This window comes from Melanerpes formicivorus, unplaced genomic scaffold (genome assembly GCF_026170545.1).
Source record: "Melanerpes formicivorus ecotype bairdi unplaced genomic scaffold, bMelFor1.0.p_v2 SCAF_20, whole genome shotgun sequence".
Classification (NCBI taxonomy): domain Eukaryota; kingdom Metazoa; phylum Chordata; class Aves; order Piciformes; family Picidae; genus Melanerpes; species Melanerpes formicivorus.
Window position 1 is genome coordinate 257,277 of NW_027142372.1, and position 23,770 is coordinate 281,046.

General features: G+C 50.5%; 1 protein-coding gene across 1 annotated transcript in view; it reads left to right on the top strand.

Annotated features, from left to right (window-relative positions):
* The window catches only part of HSF4 (heat shock transcription factor 4), a 30,441-nt gene extending 13,690 nt beyond the window's left edge, over positions 1–16,751 (top strand). The window contains 11 exon segments of the mRNA XM_068150453.1: positions 282–357; positions 1,889–1,953; positions 3,205–3,304; positions 3,985–4,109; positions 6,447–6,519; positions 6,521–6,634; positions 6,636–6,673; positions 7,417–7,522; positions 10,952–11,017; positions 13,093–13,180; positions 16,555–16,751. Of these exon segments, the coding sequence (XP_068006554.1) occupies positions 282–357; positions 1,889–1,953; positions 3,205–3,304; positions 3,985–4,109; positions 6,447–6,519; positions 6,521–6,634; positions 6,636–6,673; positions 7,417–7,522; positions 10,952–11,017; positions 13,093–13,180; positions 16,555–16,751 (1,048 nt within the window).
* The last annotated feature ends 7,019 nt before the right edge of the window (positions 16,752–23,770 follow it).

Below are 23,770 nucleotides of genomic sequence, written 5' to 3' on the forward strand. Positions count from 1 at the left end.
CTTCCAGCCCTGACAATTCTGGGATTCTTGTTACCCTCCCCTCTAAATGTTGGCTTCTCACAATCTGTTTTTTCTCCATACTTTGGTCTGTACTTGTCTTGAGGTCAAGAAATAAACCCAAGGAAAACAGTTGTGACCCCATCTGGGACACCTGAGAAGAGCCAAGCACTTCAAGAGCCCCAGGGTGGGAAAGACTTTGCCTGCTGTCTGCTGTGCCTCTTGGCAGCACCGTGGGCTGTTGGGATCTCTCTGTGCTCAGGGGATGTTTGTTTCCCTTGCAGGCAAAATGAAGTGCTCTGGAGGGAAGTTGTTTCCCTCCGGCAGAACCACTCACAGCAACAGAAAGTGATCAACAAGGTAGTGTGCTCATGTCAGCTCCAAACTCACCTGGGCTTCGTGGTGTGTGTCCTCCCCTAACTGCTTCTCTTCTGCCAGAACCCTCCCCATGCTCTGTCACAATGTATTTGAGATCCCTCCCTTTCAAACTGTCATGCTCTTGCATGTCCTGTGGAAAGTGGCTGGGTATTAGGAGAGTGTTGTCAAGCCCTGGAACAGGCTGCCCAGGGAAGTGGCAGTGTCACAATGCCTGGAGGGGTTTAAAAGCCACATAGATGTGTCGAGGGACATGGCTTAGTGGTAGACTGGGTGGTGCAGAAGGGAGTTTTCCTTTCCCTGTCAGTCCTTGCTGTGGTGGCAGAAACCATTTTTCTGTCCAAGTCCTAAGCATGACTCTCACCAGCTGCCCTGTGGTGGCTCCTGGTTGTGCCAATGCCTTTGGGCTTCCCAAATCATTTCTCTTCCCTTGGTGTTAGAGAGGAGCCTCCTTCTCCTCCTGCCAGCATTGAAGCTGCAAAGCAGCAGAATTGGCTTAGCCATTCCCCCAGCTGGGACCTTCAGCAACTGTTACCTGATCTCCAGTGTTACTGGAGAGTATAGCTGAGGAATCTTAGATTGAAGAAGCACTGCAGAGCCATCCTCCTTAAAATCCAGTGCAGCAGCACTAGGAAAAGCCTCTCCAGGGGTTCCCAGATGGTGCTGATGTGTCTGAGCACGTCACATTTCCCAGGCCCCCTGAGAGACACATTCTGACCCTCATGTGGCATCACGGAGTCATAGGACTGGATAGAAACACATCAGGGCTGTCAAGCCTTCCTCCAGCTCTGGGGCTGCACCAGCCACACTGCTCATTGTAGAGGCATTTGTGCAGCTCTGGTTTATGTTGAGCAATGAGTAAGAGACAGCTGTGACAGATAATAATAATAATAATGCTCTCTTTGTTTGGAGGTCAAAGCAGAGCATTAGGCTCAAGCTGACCTGGGAATATGTTGCTAAGTGATTCCTCTCCAAAGCCATTCTGCTTCCTCTTAGTGTCCTGTTATATCACCACTGAATTTCACAGGGCTGAAAAACTCAACCGAAAGAGCTAAGACTCCCATCCAGTGGTGAGTCTCTTGCCTGTTTCACTTGCAAAGCCTTAGTCAGACTTCCCAGAGCCTCTTACAAAGGTCTCTAAAGACTTTTAGAGAGGCCCAGCCTAGCTGCAGTCCTAGGAGTGTTTGCATGTGAACCCCACAGGCAGATTCCCAAGCCCAATGGGGCTAGCTGGAGTTTGTGGTGCACAGAAGTGGAGAGAGAAAGCGCCGGGCAGGTGCAGCTAGCAGCCTCCACACAAAGCAGGCACCTGGCTGTAGGTCATTTGAGTTCTTGGAAAGCTTAGTGCTGTTTCAGGCCCTGATGCCTCATGGAATTTGGCTCCCACAGTTCGGGGCTGCTCCCAGCTTTGGGGTGGTGTGGAGAGGGAGGAATGTGTGAGCCGAGAAGGGCTGGGAGAGCAGGGAGTGCTGAATCACTCTGCTGATGAACACCGGATTTTGATCTCTCCTGACAGCTGATTCAGTTTCTGTTTGGCCAGCTCCAATCCAGCCCCAGCAGCGCTGGGATAAAGAGGAAGCTGTAAGTACCCTTGTGTGGTGTGCACACGCTCAGGGGCACACAATGCCACCCCCTCACCAAAAGCACAAGCTCAGCTCGCCCGGGCGGGCGGTCACCGGACCGGGGCACCATGGGGATGGGCAATGAATGGGCTGAACTGCAGAGTCAGACCTGCTGACATGCCCCATTCACAGCTCTTTAGAGAAGCACAGTGTCAGCTCAGGACCTTTATTTGGGCAGCACACTGCCTGATGGGAGGTGGGAGGGCTGACTAGAGAGAGGGTAAAGGGCAGGACCTGCTGCTGGTCTTGCAGGTTCCACTTTAGCCAGTTGTCATCAGTGGGAGCAGGGAGGTTCCACTTTAGCCAGCTGTCATCAGTGGGAGCAGGGATGGACCCAGGCAGCCCACAGACACCTTTAGTTTGCTCCACCGTCCCTGAATGGGGTGTGTATCTGGCACAGGTTTGGTGGCAGGTAACCTGCAGGCTCTCACAGAGAAGAAGGTGGAGAGGGATTTTAACTAAGGGTTATCTTTAGAGTCATAAACCAGATCATCAAGGCAAGGGAATGGACAAGCTTGAATTTGGAAGCTTAGTGCCTTCCAGGAGAGTAGCTGTGCATCTCTTGCTCTCTGGTGCCTGTGAGTTAAAGAGGACAGAGGAGCTGGTAGGAGGAGTTTGCCTTTGTGGTTCAGCTCCTACCTTTATAACCTTTTGGCCTTTAGCAACTCAGAAGCTTCTCCATGCTCCAGAGCAAGGAGCCAGACTTCCTGAGAGGGACTGCTCAAGGGAGTTGGTTTTCCTTAAGCCTCCTCTTGTGAGGACTGTGAAGCAAACACAGGAGTGAAAGAAGGAGCCCACACTCTGTACAAGTGAGCTGGGTGCCCTTACCTCTACCTACCCCCTCTGCTGAGCCTCTTGGAAGGGATGACCATGCAAGAATAGCAGCAAAGAGGAGGGCTCAAGGGGAGGGCAGCAACTGCTCTGAGTCGCTGGTGTTCATGGGTGGGGAAATTCACATAGGACAAGGGATGATGGCTTCAAACTGAAAGAGGGCAGATTTAGATTAGATATTAGGAGGCAATTTTTTGCTGTGAGCATGGCAAAGCACTGGAACAGGCTCCCCAGAGACTCTGTGAGGTCACGATGGTGACATCAAAGTACCCTACAGCTAAGGGAAAGCAGAGTGCCCAGGGGAGAACAGCCCTTGGCTGAAAGACTTCTCCAGTGTCAGCAACCAGGAACCAGTCAGTGACCCTCTTTCTCTTCACAGCCCTCTGATGCTTGACAGTGGGATCTCAGCTCCACAAGTGTCCAAGTTCAGCCGGCATTTGTCTGCAGACCCCCTCCACGACCCCTATTTCATACAGTCGGTAGGTTGACAGCAGCCTCTGTCTCCCTGGGATTCCTTTGGCTAGGGTGGAAGAGTGACTGAAGCAGTATTACAGCTCTCAGAGTCAGTAGTTTGGCAGTGAAGAAGAGGCAAGGTTTGCAAATCTGAGCAGCATGCTTGCATGCAGTGGGAGGGAAAGGCAGATCCCACATGCCAAACTCTGTGGTGTGAGCCCAGTCTGGCTCACCTCGAGGCCAGAGAGGCAGAAGTATGTTCTAGGTGTGGATACTGTGATCTTTCTGGTCAGAGCCAGATTTGTGCAGTCTCTGAGGGGTGTTCACCACCCTAGTCCACCAAAGCAGACACCAGGCATGTGTCATGCAGTTAAAATGCTTGAGCTAGCACGAAAGAGCCTTTCTCCCAGGTTGGGATGGGTTGGATCTTTCTCTCCAGAGGAATCTAAGCAAAAATGTCAGACATGGTAAGACTTCTCCATAGCTGATGCTTCAGTCACAATGCTTATTTACACCTTTGCTTCTGTGTGGTTGGAGAAAAGACCAGAGGAAGTGATAATGTTGCAGAGTAGGTAAAAGCTTTCCTGGTTTCCGTGCAAGGAGGACTGAAGGGCACAGTGAGCAAACCCTCACGTCTCAGATGGGGCCTCGGGCTTGTCCTGGGTCTTAGAGGGACAAATCAATGTCATTTTTGCTTTCCTCTTAGCCATCAACAGAGCCTGCCTCTTGCTTAACCAGCCCTGCAGTTGCTGGAGGACCCATCATATCTGATGTTACTGAAGCATCTCCAGCCAGCCTCATAAATATGCAGCCCCCTCCTGAACATGACAGGTAACCAGGGGGAGCTGGGTGTGGACACACAACACTTCAAGAGAGGCTGTCCTGGCTGTAACTGACACTGGCACAGGTTGCCCAGGGAGGTGGTGGAAGCCTCATCCCTAGAGGTGTTTAAGGCCAGGCTGCATGTGGCTGTGAGCAGTCTGCTCTAGTGTGAGGTGTCCCTGCCTGTGGCAGGGGTGGGTTGGAGCTAGATGATCCTTGAGGTCCCTTCCAACCCTGACAATTCTAATTCCACCCAAGTTCCTGCCTGGTTCCCAGAGCTCTACAAAGATGGTGGGCTGGAGTATTTTCTTCCACTTTGCAGCATGGGTCAGGGAGGAATAACAGCAGCAGAGCTGAGAACTTCCTATCTGCTCTTTGAGAAGTATTCCCTCTTTCTTTATATTCTGTTCTCAAGTCCAGGGCTGTCTCAGGCTTTGTCAAATAATGAGATGTTAACAGCTGTTGGGTTGTTTGAAAGAAAGGAAAGCCTCTTCTTGGCTTTGACAAAGAGGAAGCAGAATCAGAGCGTTCATCTTGCTGCTAATAAGAACAGAAAGGTTGCATCACGACAGCTTCCGATGTTGGACAGCTTTTCTCTGAAAAGCTCCCAGCAACTCAAGAACTGAATGCAGAGGTATTTTCCTGCTTATCTCTTCCTGCCACAGACATGCAGTGCATTTAGGGCTGGTAGCAAAAGAGCTGCACAGCTGTGTCAGTGGAAAGTGAGTAGACAGATGAATCACGGAAAGAGTTTCTCAGGCAAGGCCGAGAGACTCGAGAAATTGTCTGTGGCTCTGCCCTCTGCCTCATGCTTGAAACCATTGCCAGAAAATTGGCCTACAGCACAGAGAGAGCTCCAGATTAGAAAACAAACAAACAAACAACACCCAAACAACAACAAAAAACCCAAACTGACCAAAAAACCCCCCCATGCAGCGCTACAGGCTGGGGTTCAAGTGGCTGAGAGCTGCCAAACAGAAAGGGACCTGGGGGTGCTGATTGACAGCTGCCTGAACATGAGCCAGCAGTGTGCCCAGTTGGCCAAGAAGGCCAATGGCATCCTGGCCTGCATTAGGAATAGTGTGGCCAGCAGGAGCAGGGAGGTCATTGTGCCCTGTAGTGGTTAGGCCACACCTTGAGTCCTGTGTTCAGTTCTGGGCCCCTCAGTTTAAGAAGGACATTGAGACTCTTGAGTGTGTCCAGAGAAGGGCAGTGAGGCTGGGGAGGGGTCTGGAGCACAGCCCTGTGAGGAGAGACTGAGGAAGCTGGGGTTGCTTAGCCTGGAGAAGAGGAGGCTCAGGGGAGATCTTATTGCTGTCTACAACTCCCTGAAGGGAGGTTGTAGCCAGGTGGGGGTTGGTCTCTTCTCCCAGGCAACCAGCACCAGAACAAGAGGACACAGTCTCAAGCTGTGCCCGGGGAGGTTTAGACTGGAGGTGAGGAGAAAGTTCTTCCCAGAGAGAGTTGTTGACCTCAAGGATCATCAAGTCCAACCTGTCACCCAACACCTCATCACTACTAAACCATGGCACCAAGTGCCACATCCAATCCCCTCTTCAACACCTCCAGGGATGGTGACTCCACCACCTCCCTGGGCAGCACATCCCAATGGCCAACAACTCTCTCTGGGAAGAACTTTCTCCTCACCTCCAGCCTAAACCTCCCCTGGTGCAGCTTGAGACTGTGTCCTCTTGTTCTGGTGCTGGGTGCCTGGGAGAAGAGACCAACCCCCACCTGGCTACAACCTCCCTTCAGGGAGTTGTAGCCAGCAAGAAGGTCTCCCCTGAGCCTTCTCTTCTCCAGGCTAAACAATCCCAGCTCCCTCAGCCTCTCCTCACAGGGCTGTGCTCAAGGCCTCTCCCCGTCCTTGTTGCCCTTCTCTGGACACCTTCAAGTGTTTCGATGTCCTTCTTAAACTGAGGAGCCCAGAACTGGACACAGGACTCAAGGTGTGGCCTAACCAGTGCTGAGTACAGGGGAACAATGACTTCCCTGCTCCTGCTGGCCACACTGTTCCTGATGCAGGCCAGGATGCCATTGGCCTTCTTGGCCACCTGGGCACACTGCTGGCTCATTTTCAGGCAGCTGTCAATCAGCACCCCCCAGGTCCCCTTTCTGTTTGGTAGCTCTCCCACTCTGACCCCAGCCTGTAGCACTGCATGGGGTTGTTGTGGCCAAAGAATAACTAAAGGCAACTGAAAGGTGTCCATGGGTATGTCATGGCACTGTCTAGTTGATGTTCTTAAAGATAAAGATGTGATACTGAAACATGATTGCCCTTCCCAGTAGCACAAGGCCTTTGTGGAGCAGATGTGTGTGTGGTGCTAAGTCTTGTCTCTGACACAGGGAGAAGTGCCTCATGCTGATCAAGGAAGAGCCAGTAAGCCCTGGATTGAAAGGCAGCTCTGAGCCTGATGTGCCCCCTGCCAGGCTGCCGGGCTTGCCCTGAGCCCCCGGTGCTCCCTGTCGCCATGGTTCAGTCTGTTCTGGAAGGCAAAGGGAGCTGTGGAGCAGCCCCAGCAGGGACATCACAACCCACCTGAGAGAAGAGGTAGAAGGGCACTGCTGGACAGGTGAGGCAGAGATGTGGCTCTGTATCTTCTCTTCTCTTCTCTTCTCTTCTCTTCTCTTCTCTTCTCTTCTCTTCTCTTCTCTTCTCTTCTCTTCTCTTCTCTTCTCTTCTCTTCTCTTCTCTTCTCTTCTCTTCTCTTCTCTTCTCTTCTCTTCTCTTCTCTTCTCTTCTCTTCTCTTCTCTTCTCTTCTCTTCTCTTCTCTTCTCTTCTCTTCTCTTCTTCCTCTTCCCTTCCCTTCCTTCCCTTCCCTTCCCTTCCCTTCCCTTCCCTTCCCTTCCCTTCCCTTCCCTTCCCTTCCCTTCCCTTCCCTTCCCTTCCCTTCCCTTCCCTTCCCTTCCCTTCCCTTCCCTTCCCTTCCCTTCCCTTCCCTTCCCTTCCCTTCCCCCTTCCCTTCCCTTCCCTTCCCTTCCCTTCCCTTCCCTTCCCTTCCCTTCCCTTCCCCTTCCCTTCCCTTCCCTTCCCTTCCCTTCCCTTCCCTTCCCTTCCCTTCCCTTCCCTTCCCTTCCCTTCCCTTCCCTTCCCTTCCCTTCCCTTCCCTTCCCTTCCCTTCCCTTCCCTTCCCTTCCCTTCCCTTCCCTTCCCTTCCCTTCCCTTCCCTTCCCTTCCCTTCCCTTCCCTTCCCCTCCCCTCCCCTCCCCTCCTCTCCCTTCCCCTCCCCACGTTGGGAGGCTGCTTGGTCCTGCTTTCCCTGTGTGTCTATGCAACCTTCACTGAGGACACTCTTTCCCCTTGTCTTTTCTCAGAACAGATATTCCAGACCCATTGGAAGGCACGGACTGGAGCCTGGAAGGGCTGCAGCTGCTGCTGAGGAGCCAGCAGTACAGCCTAGAGCCCAGCAGCCTCTTGGATGTGAGTGTTGGGCCCTGTGGTAGGGTGGCTGTGAGCTTCACTGTGGTGTCCTCTGGCTGTCAGTGAGGCAGACCATGCTGTGTGTTCTTCTGTGGCCCTTTATCTGTCACATGCTACTGGTAGAACCATGCCTGTGTGTTCATCTGCTCAGAGAAACTGGTTAGATCTTAGACTTTGAGTGATGCTTTTCTACAGTTCTTCTGAAAATAGCCTTATTTGAACTTCTAGGAGTACAAACCAGTGCCTTTATGGAAGACAGTGTCATTAACAGGTGGTCTCAATGATCTTGGAGGCTTTTTCCAACCTGAATCAGGGAGTAACAGAAAGCACCAGGTTGCAAGGGACCCTCAAAGGTCATCTTGTCCAACCTCCCTGCAGTCAGCAAGGGACATTTCCAGCTAGATCAGGTTGCTCAAGACCCCATCAAGTCTGACCTTGAATGTCTCCAGGGATAGGGCCTCCACCTGTTCCAGTACCTCATTATAAAGAACTTCCTCCTAGCATCTAACCTAAGTCTGCCCTGCTCCAGTTTCAAACCATTGCCCCCCATCCTATTGCTACAAGCCCTTCTAAACAGTCTGTGGGTCCCCTTCAGATATTGCAATGCAGCTCTAAGGTCTCCCTGGAGCCTTCTCTTATCCAGGCTGAACAGCCCCAGTTCTTTCAGCCTGTCTTCATAGGAGAGGTGCTCCAACCCTCTGATCATCTTCATGGCTCTCCTCTAGGCTCACTCCAGCAGGTCCATGTCCTCCTTGTACTGGGGGCCCCAGAATGAACACAGCACTGCAGGTGAGGTCTCACCAGAGCAGAGCAGAAGGGCAGAATCCCCTCTTGACCTGCTGGGCACCTGCTTTTGATGTAGCTCAGGATGCCATTGGCTTTCTGGGCTGCAAGTGCCCATTGCTGGCTCATGTCCAGCTTTTCATCCACCAGTACCCCCAGGTCCTATTTTTGCACAGCTGCTCTCAATCTCATCATTCTCCAGCCTGGACTGATACCAAGGATTGCCCCAGCTCATGAGCAGGATCTTGCACTTCACCTTAACGAACCTCATGAGATTCTAGAACCTCTCAATGATACTATGAGACCTAATACAGTCACATCAAATAGATTTAATACAACTCTCTATCTAGTTTGGTGATTGCTTTGGCTTGGGTTCATTTATTTTCTACATGTTCTGCATCTTTGATACTCCCAGCCTGTGTTTAGCTCCACTACCTTTCCCTTTTCCTCATATTCTGGGAGGTGTAGCTGCTGAGATATTAATCTGTCTGCAGTCACTTTAAGATACATGCAGACATACAGATACATGCAGATACATGCAGTGGGTGCCATGGACAGTGGCATTGAATTTGCTGATGACACCAAGCTGTGTGGTGCAGCAGACAGCTGGAGGGAAGGGAGGCCATCCAGAGGGACCTGGACAGGCTGGAGAGGTGGGCACAGGCCAACCTCATGAGGTTCAACAAGACCAAGTGCAGGGTCCTGCATCTGGGTCAAGGCAATCCCAGGCACAAATCCAGGCTGGGCAGTGACTGGCTGGAGAGCAGCCCTGAGGAGAGAGACTTGGGGGTGCTGGAGGATGAGAAGCTCAACATGAGCTCTCAATGTGCACTTGCAGCCTGCAAAGCCAATCAGATCCTGGGCTGCATCAGGAGAAGTGTGGCCAGCAGGGCAAGGGAGGTGATCCTCCCCCTCTACTCAGCCCTGGTGAGACCCCACCTGGAGTACTGTGTCCAGTTCTGGAGCCCCTATTACAAGAGGGATGTGGAGGTGCTGGAACATGTCCAGAGCAGGGCCAGGAGGATGATCAGAGGGCTGGAGCACCTCTCCTGTGAGGACAGACTGAAGGAGTTGGGGCTGTTCAGTCTGCAGAAGAGAAGGCTCCAAGGTGACCTAATTGTGGCCTTCCAGTATCTGAAGGGGGCCTAGAGGAAGGCTGGGGAAGGACTTCTCAGGATCTCAGGTAGTGATAGGACTAGGGGGAATGGAATGAAGCTGGAGGTGGGGAGATTCAGGCTGGATGTGAGGAAGAAATTCTTCCCCATGAGAGTGGTGAAGCCCTGGAATGGGTTGTCCAGGGAGGTGGTTGGGGCCCTGTCCCTGGAGGTGTTTAAGCCCAGGCTGGATGAGGCTCTGGCCAGGCTGATCTAGTGTGGGGTGTCCCTGCCCATGGCAGGAGGGGTGGAACTAGATGATCCTTGTGGTCCCTTCCAACCCTGACTGATACTATGATACTATGAAATACGGAGGTTTGCTTGGTTCTCCTTTTCATTCTCTCTCCCACTCCTTGTACATGAGGTTAATATACAAAAACGTTTTGTCAGTCTTCATCTATGCCTCAACCAATTCAAGCACCATGGTCTTGTTTCCACAAGAAGGTGGTACTTGAATTGCTTGAGGCATAGAAAGCTCCATGGAAACTGGAGGAAGAATTATTTCACTGTGAGGGTGACAGAACACTGGAGCAGGCTGCCCAGGGGGGTTGTGGAATCTCCCTCTCTGGAGATACTCAAGGCCAGCCTGGATGTGTTGCTGTGTGACCTGGTATAGGTGATCCTGCTTTGGCAGGGGGGTTGAACTAGATGATCTCTCAAGGTCCCTTCCAGCCCCTAACATTCTGTGATTCTGCATGATCAAGTATCAATCATCATCTTTCCATGAGGAAAGAATATATATGTCAAAGATATGCTCCCTTAAGGAGGTGTTTCAGGGGCAGGGTGAGCTTGCCTGGAGAAACAGGAACAAAACAATCAGTTAACACATCTATCTTTTTATCTGAAAGCTGGTTCCCCACTGCCTGTGATGGATTCTGACTTCACAGAAAGCTGTTCTAAGGCCCAGCTTGTCACTGTCTCCATTGGTTTCTGCTGCTTATTTCTCATTAGGAGGTGTTTTTCCTGCTACTTGAGAGACTTTTCTCTCTCTCTGTGCCACTGAACGTCACAGGAGTGAGAATGAGTCATAAACCTGTCCCCTAGATCAGCAGCTCCTTTCCCCAGCTTGCTCAGGCTTCTCAAGAAGTTGCCACCAAGGCACTGACTCAGCAGTTACCTGCCCTTTGCTACTGCTTTGTGGTGCTTTTGAAAAGCCAAATGAAACAGGAAGCATCCTAGGACCCAAGAGCAGCAAAAGAGGGCTTTGACTTGCCCAGGAAGTGTCACCATGGGTTATACCATGACTGTGGCAGGCAGCAGGGCCTCTGGGTCAGCCCCAGTGCCCACTTCTCAGCCCTTGCTGTTCTGGTTGTGCTACAAGTCAACACACAGCAGCCTTTGCCTTCAGGTTTCATGGTAGAGCAGCTGGAGCTCAGGCAGGAGTTGCTCCTGGTTGTCTCTGCCAGCAGCCAGCCAAAGCAGGCAGCTGAGGGTATGAGCACTTCAAACCACTGCACTTTTCAGAGGCCTAACTGTGTTTTTTTTCCAGCAGGTCTTTAATCCAAATTTGTCTTTGAGTGAGTGGAATTTGACTGAAATGGAAGCCAGCCTGTCCCCGGTAAGGGCTGTGTGTTTCTGAGACATGATGGTGACGTCATTGTGCAGCAGACTTTGTGCAGAACTGAAGAATCCTTAGTTGCTTTATAGCCAGAGAGGAGATTGCAGTAAAGCATAGCAAGTACCTCTCTCCTGGGGGGAGGGGAGGGGAGGAGGGGGCTGAGAGAAGGACTTGGGGGTGCTGGTCAATGAAAAACTCAGCATGAGCTGGCAATGGCCACTGGCAGCCCAGAAGCCAACCGTGCCTGGGCTGCGTGCAAAGCAGCATGAGCAGCAGGACAGGGAGGGGATTCTGCTCCTCTGCTCTGCTGAGAGCCCCACCTGGAGCACTGCATCCAGTTCTGGTACTCCCAACACAAAAAGGACACTGAACTGCTGGAGTGAGTCCAGAGGAGGCCACAAAGCTGACCAGAGGGCTGAAGAACCTCCTATATGGGGACAGGCTGAAAGATTTGGGGCTGTTCAGCCTGGAGAAGAGAAGCTCCAGGAAGACCTTAGAGCAGCTTCTGGTACCTGAAGAGGCCTACAGGAGAGCTGGGGAGGGGCTGTTTAGAAGGGCTTGTAGGGACAGGATGAGGATCAATGGCTTTGAGCTGGAAGAGGGAAGACTGAGACTGGGAATTAGGAAGAAATTCTTTACAGTGAGCATGGAACAGGTTGCCCAGGGAGGTTGTGGGTGTCCCCTCCCTGGAGGTGTTCAGGGCCAGTTTGGATGGGGCCTTGAGCAACCTGGGCTAGTAGAAGGTGTCCCTGACCAGGGCAGGAGGTTGGAACTGGATGATCTTTAAGGTTCCTTCCAACCCAAAGCATTCTATGATGAGAGTGTTATATGCTTGACCTCCAGGACCTACTGGTGTCCTGGAATCTTTAACTGGCCTCCCTAAACATTCCCTTAGCAGGAATGTCACATCCCACTAATACCATGGAGCCACAAAGTATCTGTGTCCGTCAGCTCTTTCCAAAACACACCAAAGCAGCAGCCATCCCTGAGCAACAGGGCCACCTGCAATGGGAACAGAGGTTCATGCATGCCCATGCAGAAGAAAGAAAGAGAAACTGTTTGGCAGTGTTGGTTTGGAGACTTTCTGGCTCTCCACAACTCCCTGAAAGGAAGTTAGAGCCAGGTGGGGGTTGGTCTCTTCTCACAAGTAACAAGTGACATGATGAGAGGAAATGGCATCAGGGGAGGTTTAGGTTTCTTCCCCAAAAGGGTTGCCAAGCTCTGCAACAGGCTGCCCAGGGCAGTGGTGGAGTCCCCATCCCTGGATGGATTGAAAAGCCATGGAGACGTGGCACTGAGGGACATGGTTTAGTGGTGACCTGGCAGTGCAGAGTTAATGGCTGGACTCGATCTTAAAGGTTTCTCCCAACCAAAACAAGTCTGATTCCATGGTGCAGCCTACCCTTAGGCTTGCTTGTCCTGCAGAAAGTCCTGAGCATAGAGAACCCTGGAAGTTCATACCTGCAGCAGCTCTATGCCTATCTCCCTTAATCCTTGCCTTCAGGCTCCAGTGGAAGATTAGGCTGGATATTACAGTATCACAGTATCACAGTATCACTTAGGTTGGAAAGGACCTCGAGGATCATCGAGTCCAACCTATCAACACAGACCCCATGCCTAGACCATGGCACCAAGTGCCACGTCCAATCTCCTCTTGAACGCCTCCACGGTCAATGACTCAACCACACCTTCACTGAAAGGATTATCAAACACTGGAACAGGCTCCCCAGGGAGGTGGTTGAGTCCTCATCCCTGGAGGTGTTTAAAAGACACAGAGGTGTGGTGCTGAGGGATGTGGTTCAGCATCAGACTTGGTGGAGTTAGAGAATGGTTGGACTCAATGACCTTAAAGGTATTTTTTCCCCCCAAACCACAGTTGTGTGACTCTGCCCTTGAGCACACTCTTTTGGCTGGCTTGACCCAGTGCAGGCAGGGCAGGGCAGGGAGGAGATGCTGCCTTGCCGGTGGCTGCTGGGCAGCATGGATGAAGCAGTGGTTCTCAGAAATGGCCTAGTTCTAACAAGCTCCCCTGTCTTTGTATAATTGTACATTGTAGTTTGTGTTTTTGCATCAAGATGCAGCGACTCACAGCGGACCTGGAGAAGACTGCAGCTGAGCTGCCCTCCAAAGCCTTCAACCCACCCTTCAACAGCGCCTGCCCAGGTAGGAGCACCAGCAGCTCCTGCAGCCTCGCCGAGGGGGAGCTCAGTAAGGTGTCAAAGGCATCAGGAGCTGGAGGCAGCCTCCAGCACTGCCCATTTGCCACTTGGAGGGAACAAACCATGGGTTTTGTTTTGCTCTCATGGTCACCAGTCAGCAGTGTTTCCACAGCCAGATGGTACTGAGCAGTGGGACGAGCATGGAGGATAAATGAAGTTTTGAACGTGATCCAGCTGCTTTGTTTCTGCTTGGGTCAGCAGCATAGAGTCATAGACTGGTCTGGGTTGGAAGGGACCTCCAAAGCTCATCCAGTCCAACCCCCTCTGCTGTCAACCAGATCAGGTTGCTCAGAGCCCTGTCCAGCTTCACCTTGAATATCTCCAGGGATGAGGCCACAACTACCTCCCTGCGCAATCTGTTCCAGTGCTCCACTACCCTCAGGGGAACTTATTCCTAACATCAAATCTACTCTTCTCTAGTTTGAAGCCACTGCCCTTTGTCCCATTGGAGCCTCCACTGTTTTCTCTGCCAAAGAGCAATGTGGTGATCTAAGTGTGTAAAGGTGGTAAGAGGTCCTGTGTTTGCTCTAGCTTCTGCTGCAGAGGAGGTGACCTGGTAGCAGCTAGCAGGAAAAGGTTGTGTCTCATCTTCTCCAGACTTTTTACTAGAAGTGGAGGGAAAAAAACAGAAAGGGACCTGGGTGTACTGCTTGACAGCTGGCTGAACATGAGCCAGCAGTGTGCCCAGGTGGCCAAGAAGGCCAATGGCATCCTGGCCTGCATTAGGAATAGTGTGGCCAGCAGGAGCAGGGAAGTCATTGTGCCCTGTATTGGTTAGGCCACACCTGGAGTCCTGTGTCTAATTCCGGGCCTCTCAGTTGAAGAAGGACATTGAGAATCTTGAATGTGTCCAGAGAAGGGCAACGAGGCTGGGGTGGGGTCTGGAACACAGCCCTGTGAGGAGAGGCTGAGGGAGCTGGGGTTGCTTGGCCTGGAGAAGAGGAGGCTCAGGGGAGACCTTCTTGCTGTCTGCAACTCCCTGAAGGGAGGTTGTAGCCAGGTGGGGGTTGGTCTCTTCTCCCAGGCACCCAGCACCAGAACAAGAGGACGCAGTCTCAAGCTGCACCAGGGGAGGTTTAGGCTGGATATTAGGAAGAAATTCTTCCCAGAGAGAGTTGTTGCCCATTGGAATGAGCTGCCCAGGGAAGTGGTGGAGTCCCCATTCCTGGAGGTGTTCAAGAGGGGATTGGACTTGGCACTTGGTGCCATGGTTTAGCAGTCATGAGGTGTTGGGTGACAGGTTGGACTTTGAGGTCTTTTCCAACCGTATTGATTCTGTGATTCTATGATTCTATGAAATGTCCAGCTGATCTTCTCCCACGCAGTGGTTCTGATAAAGCATGCCATTGACTCTAGATGTGAAGCTAGAAGTCTTCTCCTGGTCTTGGAATAGTGATATAGTATTATTTTCATGTGTGTTCAGCTGGGATAGAGCTGGAAGGGAAGCTTTTGTGAGCCTTAGTTTGGCACTGCAGCCACCTGGCCCGACCTGATGTGTTGTGGGCTGTTTCAGCCTGAAGCTGGGCACCAGGCATGGATACCAATGGTGTTGAAAGCTCAGCTGTACTGGAGGGAGTTCTTCAGCAGGCTGGAGCTGAACAGCACAAGAGGAGCGTCCTCTGCTGTTATGGGTTGGATTTGCACCCCAACAAACTGGGCATTCCCCTCCCCCCCCAGCCAGCTGGGACAAATTTACCATGATAACTCCCAATTTTGGAAGCAAAAGGAAATTATACTTACAAAAGTGGACTAAATATAAGACTTTAAAACACAATAAACATATACAAGATATAGTTACATATATTTTTACAGTTCAACAACAGAATACCCCACCACCACCATCCCCTTGTACAGACTCTCACCTCCCTGGGCAGCTCAGAGGGTTGTATTAAGAGCCAGCCCACCGTCTCCCCCACTCCCTCCCCCCTCCCTGTACCTCACACAGTCAAAAGGGAAGACAGCTCAGCCTGCATGCAAGGTCATAGATAAGGCAGCCAGAAGCAAAAGCAGAAGAGGCAGCCCAGACAGGAGAAGAAAAGGAGAAACAACAAGTTTCTGCTACAAAATACAAGATTTTCAGCAGGCCAAGGGAATTAGATAATCTTATTTTGCATTATTCTGTGCCCAGTCCCTAACACTGCTTATCCTTAAACTTCAAAGCCTCTGGGGAAAAGTAAAATAAAAATAAGGCATAGCCTTCAAACTGATAACATCTGTCAACCAAGGCTTTGTGAGGCTGCAATAAGAGGGCAGCTGACAGGTGTGATCACAACAACCCCATGCAGGGCTACAGGCTGGGGTCAGAGTGGCTGGAGAGCAGCCAGGCAGAGAGGGACCTGGGGATACTGTTTGATAGCAGGTTGAACATGAACAGTGTGCCCAGGTGGCCAAGAAGGCCAAGGGCATCCTGGCCTGCATCAGAAATACTGTGGCCAGCAGGAGCAGGGAGGTCATTGTGCCCTGTACTTAGCACTGGTTAGGCCACACCTTGAGTCCTGTGTCCAGTTCTGGGCTCCTCAGTTTAAGAAGGACATTGAGACTCTTGAACGTGACCAGAGAAGGGCAACAAAAATGATCAGGGGGTTGGAGCAGCTCTGCTATGAGGAGAGGCTGAGGGAGCTGGGGTTGCATAGCCTGGAGAAGAGGAGGCTCAGGGGAGACCTTCTTGCTGTCTCCAACTCCCTGAAGGGAGGTCGTAGCAGGTGGGGGTTGGTCTCTTCTCCCAGGCACCCAGCACCAGAACAAGAGGACACAGTCTCAAGCTGTGCCAGGGGAATTTTAGGCTTGAGGTGAGGAGAAAGTTCTTCCCAGAGAGAGTTGTTGGCCATTGGGATGTGCTGCCCAGGGAGGTGGTGGAGTCCCCATCCCTGGAGGTGTTGAAGAGGGGATTGGATGTGGCACTTGGTGCCATGGTTTAGTAGTGATGAGGTATTGGGTGACAGGTTGGACTTGATGATCTCTGAGGTCTTTTCCAACCTTATTGATTCTATGATTCTCTAATTCTATGTCCCTCTCCTTCTGCAAAGATGGAGAAAACCAGACAGTTCTTGAGTGTAGGGGATGAGAAACTACTCTCCCCTGCTTCTCCAGCCCTCTTTCACTTCTTATGAGGCATCTCAGCTTTCAGGCAGAAGCCAGCTTGACAACCTGCAGAGTTTCCCATTGCTCCTCAAGTGTTGCCAAGCATTTTTGTTGCCCAGCGTGAGGACTGTCACTTCCTGCTGCAGTGAGGCTGTGCCACGAATCAGTTCTGCACCCACGAAGCTGCTAACTTACCTTCCAGAAGCTGAGTTTTCTGCTCTCTGCTTGCATTCCTAGGGAAAGATGTCATTCTGGAAAGCACCCAGCAGTTCCTCCTCGACCGCCAGGCAGTCTTTGGAAACGACCTCATCAGCTTGCCTGAAGCTTCAGCGCTTTACGTTCCCTCTGACAATGTGGCTTCTTATCTGTCCTCTGCGGGTGGCCAGGGGGACGTCCCGTTGAACCTGAGCTCTTCAACGGACACCGACCAGTGATTCAGCTCTCAGGAAGCATCGTCTCCCTCCCACCCATCCAAGCATCCACAGGCTTGAATGTAAAGAAACACAAGTGACTCAGAAACCCACAGGGCAGCTTCTTATCCCGCCCTTTCTTTTGGAGCAGATGGAAATTGGAACTAGATGATCCTTGTGGTCCCTTCCAACCCTGAATGAAACTATGAAACTATGAAACTATGAAATGGTCAGTAGCTGCTGCTTTATGTTGCTGCATGCCCCATCCCTGAAATCACTTGAGGTCAGGTTGGACTGGGCTCTGAGCAACCTGATGCAGTTGAAAACGCCCCTGTTGCAAAGGGGGTTGGACTGGATGACCTTTAAAGGTCTCTCCCAACCCAAACCATTCCGTGATTCTTTGCCATCTCTAGACCTGGAAGTTTCAAAACAAAACACTGCAGCTGGTGCTTACTCCTTTGGGGAGTGAGAACTTGGCAGGATCTCTTTTTTTGCCTTGAAAATGCTTTTAGAAATTTCTAATCTTACAACATTTAAATGAGGAGTAGCTTGGAAGTACACCAGGGACTCCACAAAATCCTGACTAAGTGTCTGCAAGAGCAAACTGTTGGTTTTTTATTGGGGCAGCACAGATGTGCACAGAAGGGCCTGACCCTTCTGGATGCCAGAAAGAGTTCTATGTGCCAGCCCAATGCTCTCAAAAGGTTCTTTTATTCACTTCTTGGTTTTGATGGGATGTACTTGCACCTCTCCCCTAGCCTCCTAGGAGGAAACCTAAGAGCTTTTTGGGTGTGCAGGAGGTGATTTCTGAGCAACCATTCTAAGAATTCACCTCTGGCTCTTAGGGAATCCATCACAAAGTCATAAATATCCCAGGCAGAGTTGAGAGGGTTTGCTGTTGGGGGTTTTGGAGGGTTGGGTTTTTTTTTTTGCCCCAGTTTTGTTTTCTCTGACATAAAGGCAGGGAACCCCATACCTTACAAAAAGGGATAGACTCTTCTGCACACCCAATTTTCCACGTGCACAAAGGGCTGAGGGAGCCCACTCTGGTGCTGGATAAGTATTCCACGTCCAGTTCAATGACTTTTTTTTTCCTTGGCCTGCTCTCTCTCCCTTGAAGATGTGCTGTCAGTTTATTGATGTACAAATTCTGACAAACCAGCTCAATTGATTGGATCCCCTTTGTAGGACTCTCAGCTGCTCAGTGTAGGGGAGAGGCGGAAGGGTTAGTCCACCATGTCCCGCTACTTTTCTTCTGTCCTTTGTGCATCTGAGACCAGCCTCCAAAGGTCGAATTGATCTTCCTCTTCCATGTGGTTTCTGACAACTGAGTTTCTCAACAAAGCAGAGCTTTGTTTTTTATGCTGTAGTTCTAATGAGAATGTGTTATTTATCTCGGTATCCTCTAAGTGAGTTGCTTTTCCTTAGGAAAGCTACCCAAATGCAGTCAGACAGACCCAGGAAATTCAGCTAACTCAGGCCTCCTAAGGGCTTAGACAGGGAGGTATAAGCAGTGTCAATATCCTCTGAAGGAATGCTCTGCCCACTTTCATTGCCATGATGATTCTTGGTTCCGAACCATATTTCTGAGCACCTTGAATGGTCAAGCAGCATCCACCCCAAAATGTAGTCAATCAGCTGAATGCAGGCTCAAATTCTCCTTAAGATGATGAGCATGCTTTAGATGGACCTTCCTGTCACAGCCTTTCCTCCATCCATTTATGTGGTCATTCAGAAAGATCCACTTTTGAGCCCATTTCCCTCCAGCTCACTATTGTTTGCTGGGAGCTCTGGCACCACCTTGGTGGTGCAGTCTTTGCGGGACAGAGAGCGTGAGAGCTTCTGAATGAATTCCAGCCACTGTTTTTGTCTTCAGGACTAAGGGAAACTTCTGGCAGCCCCCACTGGCCTGGTATTTAGATGATGTGCTTGAGTGTCTCATGGACAAGGTTTTCCTTTTTGGTGGGTTTGTGCCTAGGAAGTTCACCTGGGGCAGCACTTTTGCCGACGTATTTTGTCATTTCCGGCCTCAAGTTGCACTCTGTTTGCTTCTTTTTTTTTTTCAGAGGAAATGGAAAGCTGTCTGGTGTCTCACACGGCCTGACAGTGTCTGTTATCCCTGCTCAAGGTTTCCATCCTTCTCTGAACCCCACCCCCCAGCCCCTCCCCAAGCACTGACCTTCAGTCCAGGCCTGGTGGCTGGAGGCCTTCTGCCGGAACTGCTGTGCTAGGTGGTCCAAGCGCTCCAGGCGCTGCAGCTCCAGCAGCAGCCACTCCTCGAAGCCCTTCTCAGCCTGTTCCAGCTGCTGCCAGCCCTGCACCACGTCCTGGGGCAGGGGAGAGCCTGCTGGCCCCACAGATCCTGCTCCATAGATCCCCTGACCCACAGATCCTAACCCATAGCTGCTCCTGACCCACAACTGCTCCAGCTGCTGCCAGCCCAGCACCATGTCCTGGGGCAGAGGAGAGCCTGCTGGCCCCAAAGATCCTGCTCCATAGATCCCCTGACCCATAGATTCTGACCCATAGATCCCCTGACCCACAGCTGCTCCTCCCATAGATCCCCTGACCCAGAGCTGCTCCTCACCCAGAGCTGCTCCAGCTGCTGCCAGCCCAGCACCACATCCTGGGGGGAGGAAAGAGTCCTGCTCGCCCCACAGATAACCCAGACCCACACATCCCCCTGCCCCATAGATCCTGCCCCATAGATCCCCTGACCCATAGATCCTGACCCACACACTAGATTGCCTTAATGTTAACACCAAATGTATTGACCCAATAAGGTATAGAACCAAGTGCTTGACTTCGAGCTCCTGAGTAGCTTTCCTGTATCTTCACGGAGCCTCTCACATGCTTGAGGTCAGACACAGGCTTCAGTGCCTAGTTGGGGTTGAGAAATGAACCATCTTAAGAGAGCTACTTGCAAGTAGACAAAGGGACAAAGGTGCAACTCACCCAACAAGGGTGCCTGGTACCACCTGAGGTGGCAGACTGTGCTCACTGCCAGCAGCCCCTCGGGGTGGTCCTTGGATTTTTCTTTAGGCTTTTTTGCTCTGCTATAAACAGGAGATTGGAGCTGGGTGGTGAGAGAGGAACCTCCGTTGGAGAGCCACTCCTGTGAAGAAGCAAGCTTGTATTCCTTGGCTTTTTACATGGTTAATTTTCCTTGAAGGTGATGTGCTGAGGCTGTTTTTGCACTATGCTGTACATTTGTAAAGTTTTACAGGACACACTAATTAAACATGTTTCCTTTTTCTCATTTAGTCCTGCTCTGCTGTTTCACTACTTTTTGCCTACCTCTTACACCTTTCCTCCTTCCCAAGCCCTCACCACTAAGTGAAAACAGCTTGCCAGGAGTTCAGGAGAGTCACCTGTGAGATGATGTAGGGCCTGCTGAAGGGTTGTGATCACCTCTGTGAAATCAAAAAAACAACCAAATAAAACCAACAGCGGCTGGAGGGATCTAGAACGTATAATGTGGCAAAGTGCACACAGCTCAGAGCTGCTGAATTCTTCAAACAAATGCTGGTCAGGAGATCAATATGGCTCTGGTGAAACCTCACCTGCAGTACTGTGTCCAGGTCTGGAGCCTTCAATATAGGAAGGACATGGACCTGATGGAGAGGGTCCAGAGGAGGGCCATGAAAATGATCAGGGGGTTGGAGCACTTCTGCTACGAGGACAGGCTGAGGGAGTTGGGGGTGTTCAGCCTGGAGAAGAGGAGGCTCTGGGGAGACCTAATAGCAGCTTCTAGTACCTGAAGTGGGCTACAAGGGGGAGGGAGAGAGACTGTTCCCAAAGGTCTGTAGTGACAGGATGAGGGGTCAATGGCTTCAAACTAGAGGAGATTTAAATTGGATGTCAGCAACAAGCTCTTTACCATGAGGGTGGTGGAACAGGTCGCCCTGGGAGGTAGTTGAGCCACCATCCCTGGAGATATTCAAGGGGAGGCTGGATAGGACTCTGGGCAACCTGATCTGGTTGAAGATGCCTCTGCTGACTGCAGAGGGAATTGGACTAGATGACCTTTGGAGGTGCCTTCCAACCCAGCCCATTCTGTGATGGGTAGAGCAGGTAAAATCAGCACCAGGGAATCTCTGCTTCTTGAAATTACTTGCCATTTTTATCCTTTTTCTCGTTTTCAGTGAGAATAGAACTCAAACTTCCTTCTTGGAATTACTGTTTAAAAATCTCTTGCTAGTACATGTTCTTTCTTTTTGAAGTGTGATGTGATAAGATAGTCCCTCCTGCTCATTTTTCCTTGCTGTACTCGAGAGATAATGGGAACAGGCACTAAAACACAGCATGAAAAATGCACACCTCAGAGTATCCTAGAATCATGGAATTGTCAGGGTTAGAAAGGACCTGGAGGATCCTCTATTTCCAAGCCCCTGCCAGGGGCAGGGTCCCCTCACACTAGATCAGTAGTCCCTCTCCAGCTTTCTGTCAGGAAAGGGCTGTGACCAATATTTGTGACCAAGCTCACAAACATTGCTGGCAGCATTTGCAGCTTTCTCAAGAAGCCTCCTATGAAACTGCTTTCAGACAAAGCCCATCCTCCACAGCCCCTTCCTCATCCACCTGCCCTGTCCTGGAGGCCAAGGATTTCGCAGCATGCTTTTCCTGATGGAAGCTGTGCCAGGGGAGGTTTAGGCTGGATGTTGGAAGAAGTTGTTCATAGAAAGAGAGATTGGCCATTGGGATGTGCTGCCCAGGGAGGTGGTGGAGTCCCCATCCCTGGAGGTGTTTAGGAAGAGACTGGATGGGGTGCTTGGTGCCATGGTTTAATTGATTGGATGGTGTTGGGTGATAGGTTGGACTTGATGATGTCAAAGGTCTCTTCCAACCTGGTTAATTCTATTCTATTCTATTCTATTCTATTCTATTCTATTCTATTCTATTCTATTCTATTCTATTCTATTCTATTCTATTCTATTCTATTCTATTCTATATGTCCCAGCTTTAAAGCACTTGTGGTGTCTTCTGTGAGGCATGGTATGGGTGGGACCAGTTCTTTTACCACCAGATGGCTCCTGAGCCCAGCTCACTGGAAACCTCTCTTTTCAATTAGCCCAGAGTTAATTTATGTTTTTCATTTAAACATGCACATCTGCAAGACCTGATCAGTTCCATTGATTACAAATTGCTAGAGGTTTACAGAAGTATGAAAAAAAGACATCCACCTGAACTTGGGTATGGTTACAGGAATCTTCAACAAGAGGCTTCTTCACCCTGTAGGTGTCTTGTTGATACTTGTGCACTGTGCTTTGTTTTGACAGTCACCCCATCTGTTAAACCTTGGGTGATGATGAAACTCTTGACTCACCTGATAGCCCCACAAAATGTAGAATGGAATGGAATGGAATGGAATGGAATGGAATGGAATGGAATGGAATGGAATGGAATAGAATAGAATAGAATAGAATAGAATAGAATAGAATAGAATAGAATAGAATAGAATAGAATAGAATAGACCAGACCAGGTTGGAAGAGACCTTTGAGATCATCAAGTCCAATCTATCATCCAACACCATCTAATCAACTAACCATGGCACCAAGCACCCCATTCAGTCTCCTCTTAAACACCTTCAGTGATAGTGACTCCACCACCTCCCTGGGCAGCACATCCCAATGGCCAATCTCTCTTTCTGGGACGAACTTCATCCTAACGTCCAGCCTAAACCTCCCCTGGTGCAGCTTGAGACTGTGTCCTCTTGTTCTGGTGCTGCTTGCCTGGGAGAAGAGACCAACCCCCTCTTGGCTACAACCTCCCTTCAGGGAGTTGTAGACAGCAAGAAGGTCTCCCCTGAGCCTCCTCTTCTCCAGGCTAAGCAACCCCAGCTCCCTCAGCCTCTCCTCACAGGGCTGTGCTCCAATGATGGGAGACTCACCACTGGATTTCAGCCAAATCCAGATATTGCTATCCTTCAGAAGACTCTTACCATCCAACAGATCATGTGAGGAAGAAATGCCAAACTTACTGATCCTCATGAGATTCCAGTGCACAGGTTTGATAATTGTAATGTTATTTTTGTATTTTTGGGAACTGGTAATTTAATTTCCCCTAGAGGTTAGATGAGTACTGTGACAAGCTCTGTCAAGATTTTCAAAGAGAGAAGAAAGGATGCTAAACACCATAAACCCATTGGTCACTGTTTTATCATGTGATACAGTACCAGTTGTGAGAATTGACGGATAAGAAAAGGGGGTTGGAAGATCCAAACATACCTGCAAGCTCCTGCCTTCGACCAAACAGACTCCCAGAAAGGCCATACAAATAAGACACTTGCCTGTCTGTGAGCAGAACTTTGAAATGTTCCTTATTTACCTCCTTTAAACAGTAATTTGATTTTACTTTTCCATCTAGTAATTGGTCAGATCAGTGTTCAAAGCCCTGTGATTCCCATTTATCAAGCCCAATTAAATGTTTCTGACAACGTTTATCAACTAGGTATGTTTTGATATACATGCACTCCATCATCCTCATCACAAGAGCAGATATGGAGCCAAAGGACCTCCATAGCAGCTCTAGCAGGGGGAACACAAGGTGCTTGCCTGCAGGCTGTGGAGGATTGTAGGCTCTGACACAACTGAAAATCCATCCCTGAAGAGCAGATACTGGAGGCCACAGCAGCCTCTGCCTGACTGGAACCTTCAGCCCTGCAGTTGAAGGCAGTGGGGATTTTATCACAGCAAGTGTTACATCACTTATAACTACCAGTTTCCACTGCTGAGCAATGACCACAAGCAGCCACCCAGGCAGTGGGCTCCAGACCAGGTATGGCTTTTCAAAGTGATTAATCTAATCCTGTTCAATATCTTTATTGATGATCTGGATGAGGGGGTTGAGTCAGTCATCAGTAGATTTGCAGATGACACCGAGCTGGGAGCTGATGTTGGTCTGTTAGAGTATAGAAGGGCTCTGCAGACTGACCTTGCCAGGCTGGACAGATGGGCAGAGTCCAACAGGATGGCATTCAACAAGTCCAAGTGCTGGGTGCTGCACTTTGGACACACCAACCCCATGCAGGGCTACAGGCTGG